Below are 12388 nucleotides of genomic sequence, written 5' to 3' on the forward strand. Positions count from 1 at the left end.
CAACTATTCTTTCATGACTATGGTATAAATATTTATTTCAAAATATATCCATTTAATATACGCACATTGCAACTTTTCTGCAATCGTTTATTTCGCTTGGAACACATAGATATCACAAAAAATGTAGGGGCGCGAATTACAATTTTACATGTCACTTGTCAGCCACATTAACGACTTCATCCCAGAATATTAACTTTTGTCAGTTTTCCTTGTAAACACTTTTTAAAGGACAATCTGAATCGTTTTGTTAACAAAATGAAAACAAAAGGATGAATGGCAAAGGATATACGTTGTAATGCTGAACATAAATGATAGGTATAAAATGTGACATCGACCCCTATCAATAATTGTATTCTCATTACTAACTGTGGGATCTTGAAAGCAATAAATATCGTTGTAAGAAATATACCAGATATAAAGCCTTTGCGTTCCCGTTTCAGAAAGTACCAAAATTGCTTGCGACAATCCGTCAAACGTTTGAAAGATACGTAAAGTTTGTTATAGTTTAAAATATATACGATCACAAGAACAATAATCAAAATAACGTCCAATATAATTCCGACAATGCTGAATCGAACAAATACGTCAGAGGGCATCTCAGAACAGTCGTTTAAATGCCGATAGCGAGCTTGTATCCAATAATATGACAATGGTACAACAACAAAATTAGAGAGACCACATACCAGTTTCACTATACATGGTTTAGTGAAGTATCCAAATTTTAGAATGCTGACACATCGCTCAATCATCACATAAACAAGAGTAACAGAATAAACTACTTGCGACATACTGTTGACCACTGTGAAAGCGACGCATTCCATCACTGCAACTTCCCTTAAATGCAGTATATGCATTATTTGTTGAATACCACACACCATCAACGCTACAAAGCCATAAAGTATATGTAATATATGAATACCACTTTCATTGTCTCGTAACATTGGAACTTTTATCAAAATAATTATAACACAAGCATCTCCAAAAACTCCTACAATTATTGCTAAAATATTAATTACAGCGATTATAATGGAAATACTGTAGTTTAATTCCAAATTCCATAATGATTCTCTGGGTGATGTTCCATTCGACATAATTATAGTATGTTATGTCTTGCCTTGTTCAGAATCAAATGTTGTATTCATCTCCTACTGACGTTTATGTCATTACTGGCACGATAAAGAAAAGAGATACTTGTCACTTGCTAGAGCTAGCATCACAAAACAATACAATGATACAATGAATATGATAAGACGTAAGATTTTATAAAGCGATTTTATAAACAGGCATATTATCATTGAAATACTTGTTAATTGATTATTAGCATGCATGATATAGGTATTACATTGTTTGCATTCTTGCTCTCATGACACCAAGCACGATCATGATTGATTGGTGGGTAGATGATAACTTGACGCAAGCTTCCAGCAAATGCTGATATCGCAGATTAGTTTTTAGGCGTGACCTACAACTTGTTGGGGTCTTATTTGGCTTGTAGATAGTTGTTTGAGGATTCGCCGTAATTAACAATAGTTAATTAATTTGCGATTCGAATCTTTAAAAAAAGGGAAAATCGAATTATGTTTTACGTCACCTATTCCATTATACTTGATTTGTTAATGCAGGCAGATCTGACAGGTCTGAATTAACGACTTGGTACTTATTCAATTCAGTAAGAGAAAAGGGTGTCGAAGAAATTGACCTTATCAGATATCTTATTTTTATATCTGGTGAGCGAGGCCACTGCTGCTCATCCTTTCCTGATTAAATGGGCATTCATTTTTTTCGTAGGTCGAAATTTTTTTCTCAAATTAATGACATCAAATTCCAAATCTAGACCAAAAATTACTAAAAAAATAGGCATGCAGCAACCTCAAAAGGGGGAGAGAAAGATGATTTCTAGAAATAGCCTGGACTACATTGGCCTGGACTACATTCGATACAATCATTTTGATAAAATGGGTTAGTGGAGAGAGTCCTATAGACTGCATGGAACGACAACTCTGTATGAGAGAATGGTAGCTCGCCTCTATTAACGTCATAAAAAAGTAAAGTTTTAGTGGAATTGCATGAACAACAGACGTCGGAATGAATATTGGAATGATGCAAATTGAAGCTATCAGTGTCCCCGAAACACATAAAAAATTTAGAAACCTTTGAAATGGCAAGTCTTTCTTTATAAAGGCCCAACTTACAGCTTAGGCCTATCTTGTTTAATCTGCTTTCTATTAGTATTTTCGGCGTTTTCGAGGTTTATCTTCAATATATATTCCGAGTCATAAGTAATAGACATGTACCAAAATCGCACAATTCTTTCAGAAATATCACAAACTAGGAATTTCGCATTCTATTTCGATGATTTCTGTTTACCTGATAAATGCTTCTCGATCTCCTGATTTCTGTGACAGAAGTTTAAGAAAAGACGAGTCAAACGCAAAATTCTTGATACACATAGATTTAAAGGCTTAAATTTGGCGGTGAGCTTTGAAGCACATTGTGGACATATAAAATCGCTTCCACATCCTTTCGTATCGATCGACATTATATGATTCATGTTTTCTGTGCTTTTTTAAGCCGTTATTTGTAAATAGGTCTAACATATTTAAAAATATTTTAAGATATAATTTACAGTTTTTTAAATGTTTGCCATAGCCTACTGCCATTTACGATTAGACGCATTGCTAAGCCAAGGGTATATTTCAGTAAATTTTCATAACTAAATGAGAGAGTTACTCTCTGACTCAATTATATTCCTGTTCAATCTGGCATATTTGGGTTCATTTGAGTACTATGTCTTGGTGCGGGATTTCAACATGGCTGCCCCCATGAAAACGTGAACTTGATTGAAAGATTTACATCATAAAATTTTAAGGTTTTTAACTACCGAATTAAGAACAGATCAAACCATGTTAAGACTCTCAGTTACAAACCTTGCACATCTTACTGTCAGGTAGAATTATTGAATTAGTAATTGATCTTTCGTGTAGTAGATCTCAAGTGAATACAAATTGCAATGTTATGTTATTATCATCATTACGTCTTCGACATCAGGCTACTTTTTATCGCACCTTCGCCGGTAGATCGAATTTTACTGATTTTTTTTTTATTAGAATAGGAATATCTAATCTCTATGGTAGGAGGCAAGACACTAAAACAAAACAGAAGGCCAAGACTACTCTCTGACTACATTGAGCTTTGAATTAATTTTTTTCTCTCATTTCATAGATATACAGTGGTGTTTACAACCTATTTTCGTGTAATAAGGATTCAACACCGAATTTCGTCAAAGTTAAAAAAAAAAAATTTTTTTTTATGTCTTAGATGTTTCCTCAGATATTCTACAAAATAATTAAAATTTTTTTGTTCCGATTTTCTTTATGAATCCCTCACTTTTACCCATATTTCATAAGCAACCAACTCAGAATGCGTCACCTATTTTCATGTACAATGTTAAACAAACTTTGATCTATAAATAAGTCAAGAAAAACACGTATGGATACCGGGTGGTATAATTAACTTCTCTTAGGATTTATCTTTAATATCAATTCATTATAACTAATGACAATTCCTTGAAAGAACCACGATTTTGAAAAAAATAGTGACTGACAAAATAAGATATGTAGCGTGATTTATTGCTAAAAGTCACTGAAACAACATAAGAATATGGCCCACTTTGTGTTCCATAGAAATTTTCAACTGATACGGAATCCGCTAGTTGATCATGTGACTTCAATCGCAGACGACACTTGGAATTCCGATTACCGCTTGGGATTATGAGGAAATTCGACCGATAAAAAAATTGTGACGTTTGGTAATAACTGAAATCCGCCATTTTATATTTGTCAAAGTACACATAAATACATTTTACCTTGCTTGAAACTACTAGATTCATTCTACTAACTGACATTGTACAGAAAACCTATGTTTATCAAAACAAGCTAATGTCTTAAATATTTCCTCAGATATTCTAAAAATTTGTTTGTTTCGATTTTCTTTATGAATCCCCCACTTTGACCAATATTTCATGAGTAACCAATTCGACAACGGCGGCAAAATGCGTCACCTATTTTCGTGTACAATGTTTGATCTATATATAAGTCGAGAAAAACACGTTGTATGGATACCGGGTGGTACAATTAAAGTCTCTTACTATTTATTTTTAATATCAATTCATTATAACTAGTGACAATTCTTTCAAAGAACCACGATTTAAAAAAAAATAGTGACTGACAAAATTAGATAGATAGCGTGATTTATTGCTATAAGTCATTGAAACAACATAAGAATAAGGCCCACAATGTGTTCCATAGAATTTTTCTGCTGACACGGAATCCGCTAGTCGATCACGGGATTTCATTCGTTATAATATATTCTGGCAGACCACACTTGGAATAAAAGTAAAAAAAATTGTCAGAACACTTTAAATAAAAAATTAACTTGACCAAAATGAAAGTTGTGACCATTTTATACGGGGTCGAGGTGAAGATCGGAGAAGTCGTGAAAATGGTTGTCGATATTTTTTCTCCATTTTCACGACTTCTATAGTAGTAAATACGAGATTAAACCCACTATCGAACGGAAATTAACAACATTGACCCTGTGAACACGGTAATCACAAGAGGTATCCAACAAGGCATATATCTCTGATAGGTATGAAAAAGGCAGGTAACTCCGAATGACGAGGTTATATCTAAGAATGTATGGTGGTCAGAATCTGCCGTGTATGGTGATAAAACACAAAAAATGATGATTTTTCACAATAAAGTCGTGCTTGGCCCAGTTTTTTGTTGTGATGTATGCCACGGAATTTCAATATGTTTCAGTTTCATAGAAATAATGAACAAAATCGAAACTTATCGGTAAACTGTGCATTTTCCAACAAAATTTTCAATCTTTATCATGATTCCAGAATATCACATAATACATATTTCAGGTTAATAAAAACCAAACACAGGCTCTCCAAATCTTCCATTGTAGGAATAACAAAATAAAAATATTTCTTCTGCCTTACAGGAGATGTTTATACAGCACCTCTGTAAGAGATAAGATACATGTTTATAAAACTGGTGACAAGATACATGGATACACTGTTCAAGAGGTAGGCTAATTTATTGTGTCTTCAATACATCCTAAACTACTACATATTTCTACCTTCTAATCCTCTTATTTAAGATGGAGATTTTTACCTTGTCTTCAAACCCATCAATCAATTGTATGATTTTATAAGTTGAAATTCATTGACTCACAGTAGACTGTTGGAGGACCATGGTCCTATCTATTTAATGATAAGGAGAATATCAATGCTCTGTCAGTAGTGGCAAGTTTGCTCTGTGTGGGAATCCCCTCAATGTTCAGTGGTTCAAAATAACAGTAACACGATAATCTTTTCTCCCATTGAACATAAATCATCCTGTTTTTGTTTGAATTGTGACATCACCTAATTTCAGATAGTAGATATTCCTGAGTTATATTTAACTGCTATCAAACTACATCATGATAAAACAGGGGCCAGACATTTACATGCTGCTAGAGAGGATGATAATAATCTATTTAGGTAAGAGAGTGTAGGACAGTTGCTCACCAGACAAGTCCTCACCAATAGAATGAGAAATAAGACAATTGCTCACCAATAAAATGAGAAATAAGACAATTGCTCACCAACAAAATGAGAAATAACACAATTGCTCACCAATAAAATGAGAAATAAGACAATTGCTCACCAACAAAATGAGAAATAAGACAATTGCTCACCAAAAAAATGAGAAATAAGACAATTGCTCACCAACAAAATGAGAAATAACACAATTGCTCACCAATAAAATGAGAAATAAGGCAATTGCTCACCAACAAAATGAGAAATAACACAATTGCTCACCAATAAAATGAGAAATAACACAATTGCTCACCAATAAAATGAGAAATACGACAATTGCTCACCAACAAAATGAGAAATAACACAATTGCTCACCAATAAAATGAGAAATAAGACAATTGCTCACTAATAAAATGAGAAATAAGACAATTGCTCACCAATAAAATGAGAAATAAGACAATTGCTCACCAATAAAATGGTGATAAATAAAATAATATTACGCACCACAATTTTGTGGTATTATAGTATTTTTCTGTTCATGTTCAAATTTTAAGACCTAAGGCTCATTTTTACAAATGATGGCGGGATCATATTTTGACAATACATGGCACATTCTGACAATTCAAATTACCACTGGAATCGCATGATTCATCAATCAGTATTAAATATCAACAACGCAACACTTCAAGTGTCAAAACAATCAACATATGTGAATCATGGTATTTTGGTTTTCGGCCATCCTTCTGTTTGGATTCAGATTCATAGTCTGTCTGTTGTTGCCACACTGATTCTTTGGGACCAACAATTTAAAGTTGATGATGATCTCTATTTAAATTATAAAATGTTTTTTGTTTTCCTCATGGTTTTTGTAATTAAGGTCATTAAAAATATGATGATTTGTTGTTATTAATGATCTCCTGTGAAAAGAAACATTGTGGTGAGCAAATGTTCTATTTCTTATTTCAAGAATATTACCTTGTAAAATGACATAAGATTTGAATTGATAGACTTGGACAATAAGATTGTATATTCATCAGTTGAACTTATCTGTTATCATAAAAATACACAGCATCCCTTTATGATCAGATGAATCCATAAAACTTATTTATGAACAACAATTTTTTTTATTGATATAGACTTCTATAGAAATTGTTCTTAATGTGCAATGAAAATACTAAATGGCTCACAAGGATTAAAACTTGAGAACTCTTTTCACCTGCTTTGATAATTTTTCATCTCTGTAGTGTTGGTTTTCGTACAACACCAATGGACAGTACAGGAGTTCCACACATTCTAGAACATACAACTTTGTGCGGGTCACAGAAATTCCCTGTTCGAGATCCATTCTTTAAAATGCTGAGCCGTTCCTTAGCAACTTTCATGAATGCTATGACAGGTAAGAATAGTGCTGCAAATATACAGAAACTCCACTTATTTTGATCAAAGTTTATTAGTAATCTGCTCATGTGTGTTAAGAATTATCCGCGTTTGAAGGTTATAATTGCAACTCGTCATACATAGACAATACATATATAGAAATAGAAAGTGAAATTCCTAGTTGGAGGTATATTTTAAGAGATTATAATGGTGTTCTAGTTCCTCTGAAGTCCACATCTTACATTTAAGACCATGAAATCATCCCACGAAAATGGCGAATCATGACCCTTTCAATTTAAAGGGACATTCTGCTTTTTTGTAGGCCCAAAAATTTTTTTTTTTGCTTAAATTTGTGAAAACCATACCTCAAAATCTAGAGAAATATGTCCTTTGAAATTTCTGAAATTTTTAACTTAAAAAATCCAGCCGTTGACTTTTAAATGCCAAAAATATTTGAAAACATTAAGTAAGGGTTTAAAGTTCGTTATGCTTTTTGGAAGGTAAACTACTATTGTAGAGAAATATGTCTCCTATGTATTTTAAATGTTTCAACTAATAATATCGAGCCATTATCAAGCCAAACACCAAAATTAGGTCAAACATCTGTTTTTATACGCTCACATCTCTCTATGTGGACGTATATTGTCGGCACCCCCGTCTGTCGGTTCGTCGGTACGTCCATCTAGATTTTTTGATGAAATTATATGTATACATATTTATAAATTGAATATCAAGTTCGAATTTGAGCTATTTTCGACCGTTAGAAGCAGAGTTATTGCCCTTGCCCGAAAATCTTGATTATGGTATTATTCTCTTTAGTTTTCAACAGATTTTGATGAAACTTAAAATGGATGTTTCGTTTTTACCATCCGCATGCCGTGGTGGGCGTATATGGCTGTGGTCCAATCTGTCGTTAATCTTTAATTAATGCTTGTAAAACAAATTCAGTTTTTTTCAAGAAGATTCAAAGACATAAATAGCATACTTTAGAAATATTTTCAGGTATAATTTACGATGTTTTTAGTCAAGTAAACAGTCTTAACTTTGATTTTAACAGACCCTCAAAAATGGTTACATCCAGATTCGAAGGTTTATGTTTCTGTTTAATGTCTTTTAGCTGATGACTGGACAATCTATCCTTTCTCTAGTCAGAATTACCAAGACTTTCAGAATCTGCTGTCAATATATCTTGATGCTGTGTTTTATCCCAAACTTAGAGAGTTAGACTTCTGGTAAGGGTTTTTTGTTTGATATTTGGAGATTAAATAAATACTGAAAGTTTTACCCTAGTTCTGGTCTCTCCTCAGTTATATGCTTGCATGATATAGTATTCTGTCGATATGAGATTATTCTTTTTCTGTTTCTGACATTGTGGTTAATGAGAACATAAAGACAAAACGATGTCGTAATATCTTAACTGGTTATAATGGAACTTAATATGCTTGTGAAATTAATCATACCTTTGATGATTCTGCGTCTCTTGCACAATCTAATTAAAATTGATGTCATTTCAGATATCTTTTTTTCTGCTTTTTTAGATTTACATTCTAATTAAGAAGCTATTATCTTTTCGTTGTAATCTAAATTAAATCTAATTTTAAAGATGGGTTTCCTCATTTTTTAGTGTCAAATTAAGCAAACTATTTGATTTATTGATGTTTCTAATGAATATTATGTATTCTTAATCATATCATTATGTTACTCTTACCTATAATTCAGAGTGTTAACCAATCATAAATATCCATGTGTGTGCAGTCTGGATAAATATAAGAAAATACTGTTTGACCTTTCTTGATCGGTCACTCTTTGGAATTCTGCTGGCATTTCTCTTCTTATTAAGCTAATTATGAATTAAAATGCGGACATGTGAGACCAACTGGTATTTTTCCAAATCATTAGAACACCTCTACTGTCTATTCATATAACTATTAGCGTTTACATTTTCATCAATTAAATAAGGGAACCCATCTTTGATTAGATTGTCTCCTGCAAGGCATTTTCCTTGATAAACTTGATACATCAATATTGATTTGGATATTGAAAGTAAACTGAAATTAGAAATTGAAAAATTTTTCATCTTCATGTTCTTGTAGCCAAGAAGGTTGGAGGTTAGAACATGAAGACCCTAAAGATCCTAAGTCACCTATTATATTTAAAGGTGTGGTTTATAATGAAATGAAAGGTGTTTTTGTAAGTAAACCTGTCTACCTCTATCAGCCTAGAGTAATACTACCTCTATATATAAGATATAAAATTTATATTCTCCAACAAGTGTATAATTATATTCATCAGTTGGCCTTACCAGTTGCTATAACTAAAGAATAGAATCTCTATATTAGACGATATTTCCATTTAACTAAATAATTATTAAAACACACTTCTAGGCATGTTTCAAAATTACTTAGTTTAATGAAATATTACTTAGTTTAATGGATTATTACTTAGTTTTATGGATTTATTGGATTATAGAGGGATTCTTTTGTATAGTTATGAAACCACTTAAGTCCACTGATAGAACAAGGACTTATTTTAGCCAAGTTTAAAAATATGAATCTAAGATAGTAAACTTTGACTTAATAAAAACATGTTAAATTTGGCTTGTAGGCACTATAAAGGCTACAGTTTTAATCTGATCTTGATGAAACTTGCTATTCTTGTATATATTGATGAGATTTAAGTCAGATTTAAAATTGATAACAGTCGAATGAGTGGTTTCGGAGTTATTGCCCTTCACTTAGTAAAAACTTATGAAATTTGACTTGTAGGCATGATAGAGACTACAGTTTTTATACAATCTTAATAAAACATAGTATGCATATATATATATTGATGAGATCTTGGTCAAGTCTGTAACTGGCAATAATGGAATGAACAGTTTCAGAGTTTCAGAGCTGTTGTGTGTACGATTAAGAAACCTTGTTCATGTTTTAATTAAATAATAATTTTGATGAGCTCTTTTTGTGGTTCAGCTGTTAGTAAACTGATCTTTCAAAATTCTCACAAATGTTGTCGTACAACCCTGAAAATATTAAAATCATTGAATAAAAGTTGTAGGCCCTGAACAAAAAAGCATGTCAAAAAATACAATATCAACCTGTCTTCAGTGTGCCCTCCATCTTCTTCGACCACCGATCGCAACCATTTTTTTCCATCTCAAGATGCTGTTACGGATCTCATGTAAAGGTATCTGCTTCTAAGAAGCGACTATCCTGCCTTTCAGTTTCTGTTCAGTCAGATTGTTCCGCTGACCCTGGTACAACTTTTTCTGCAGAGAATTTCAAATGGCATAATCCTTTGGATTACATTCTGGAGATTGGGGCGGCACGTCATTCTTAAGAATAAATTCTGGTGTAGCCTCCTGCAGATATGCATGGGATACCTTGTTAGTATGCTATTGCATTTTTTGATATGCTATTTTGTTCGGGGCAGTACTTGTACAATTTTACAATTTTTACGATTGCTTCCATAATTTGGACGAGGACATCTTGAAGTATATCTGTGAGAATTTTAAAAGAGATCAGTTTACCAACAGCTTTTTGAGACACCCAATATACTGTTATTCAATAGTGTGTTGTTATCATAAAATAAGTACTTTTGTCAAGTCGTCCATACTCAATTTCCAGTCTAGTTCGAAGAATATTTATACTCAATATCTACATAATCAACTATTACCTAGCCATACGTATGGTGTTGTTTCTGGTGGAGACCCAAAATATATTCCAAACTTAACTTGGAAACATCTGTGTGATTTTCATTCTACACATTATCATCCATCCAATTCCAGGTTTGTCAAAGTTTTTTTTTATGCCTAAATAACTCTCTATTGTGGACATGTTTTGTGATAAGAATCTATCTGTAGTGTACTTAGTGTAGCGCTCATTACTGCTCTGAGCATTAAGTGGTAGAAAGAAACTTTAAAAGAGGATGGTCCAGAAATTTATGAAGCAAAAAATTTGAAAATACATTGAACAAATTCAGAAACTTAAACTTAAAAATTTAATTTTAAGGACAAACAATGTGTACTGTTAGATGTGTTTGTATCAAATTTTCTGACCCAGGATAAGATATCTGCCCTATTTTGTGGTGCTGCCTTAAGATTTTTGTCTCTTTCTCCCTTACAGATTTTTTACCTATGGTAATTTTCCTGTAGAAAAACACTTGGAATATATCAATAATGAATACCTGAAACAATTTAAGAAGATAGATGTCAATACCTCAGTACCTTTTGAAACAAGATGGTCCACACCAGTAAGTAGTAGTTCTTATTCCAAATTCTCTTGATAATAAAAGGATAGATCATATGTTTTACATTAATTAGTGCTGATATGATACATCAACATGATGAATTGCAGTATGACATGCTAAGTATGAATCATTTGGCGGAGGCCACGGAATTGTCAAGGGGGGTTCACAGCATCAGGCATATAAGAACTCAATGATATAAAAATTAAGAGAGTGGGGAGCCTTGTTTAACTTCTTAGATGTTGTCTGAACCCTCTCTACGATTAGAAGTTGTCTTTAAGGGCCATTTTTGGGGTTAATTTGAGTCTTGAATATATGTAAATAGTCTTCAGAAGTACTAGAATTGTATGAAAATTGCATAATTCCTTCAAAAATATCTCAAACTAGGAATGTCTTTTTCTATTTGTATAGATGTCTTTTCTGTATAGGGCATTTCTCAACTCTTTAACTTTCAAACGCAGATAATTCTGGACACACATGGATTTGAATTTCAAATTTCAACAGTGAACTGCGAACTGCGAAGATTATTACATGTACTTTATTGGCTTAGCTAAATAATTAGTGAAGACCAAATTATCTTTAAGACTAAAGACTTTTTTATGTTTTAGAAAAGTGGTCAAATAACATGTGCACCTGACCCTCTAGCAGCCGACCCTAAGAAGCAGACAACAGTTTCAGTATCATATCTTTTATCAGAGTAAGTATCAGATAAGTACCATTATTCTAAGGTCAAGAATTATATTGTCAGTGACTATTTTTTTTTTAAATCATGGTTCTTTGAGGGAATTGTCATTAGTTATAATCAAATGTTATTAAAGATAAATACTAAGAGAAGTTAATTATACCACTGGGTAACCATACAATGTGTTTTTTACTCGACTTATTCATAGATCAAACATTGTACACGAAAATAGGTGACACATTTTGCAGCAGTTGTCGAGTTGGTTACTTGTGAAAAATAGGATTCATATATAAAATCGAAACAAACCAATTTTAATTCTTTTGTAGAACATCTGAGGAAACATCTAAGACATAAAATAAAATTTATGTTTTTTTAACTTTGACGAATAAAGGTGTTGAATCCTTATATCCACGAAAATAGGTTACACCACTGTATATTCTAATGATATATTTACTTGACAATATTTATATTTTTATGATATATTTACTGGATAATAT

The 12388-nt window shown here is 32.4% G+C and overlaps 1 protein-coding gene across 1 annotated transcript; it reads left to right on the forward strand.

The window, feature by feature from the left end:
- Positions 1-5053: 5053 nt before the first annotated feature.
- Positions 5054-9292, forward strand: LOTGIDRAFT_138480 (hypothetical protein; the record flags this gene model as incomplete). Its single annotated transcript, XM_009048675.1, has 5 exons — positions 5054-5095; positions 5445-5551; positions 6835-6986; positions 8085-8199; positions 9061-9292. Coding segments are annotated over 5 exons (648 nt in total), but the record flags the coding sequence as incomplete, so codon positions are not given.
- Positions 9293-12388: the final 3096 nt, after the last annotated feature.

This window comes from Lottia gigantea (genome assembly GCF_000327385.1).
Source record: "Lottia gigantea unplaced genomic scaffold LOTGIsca_126, whole genome shotgun sequence".
In the NCBI taxonomy this organism is placed as follows: domain Eukaryota; kingdom Metazoa; phylum Mollusca; class Gastropoda; family Lottiidae; genus Lottia; species Lottia gigantea.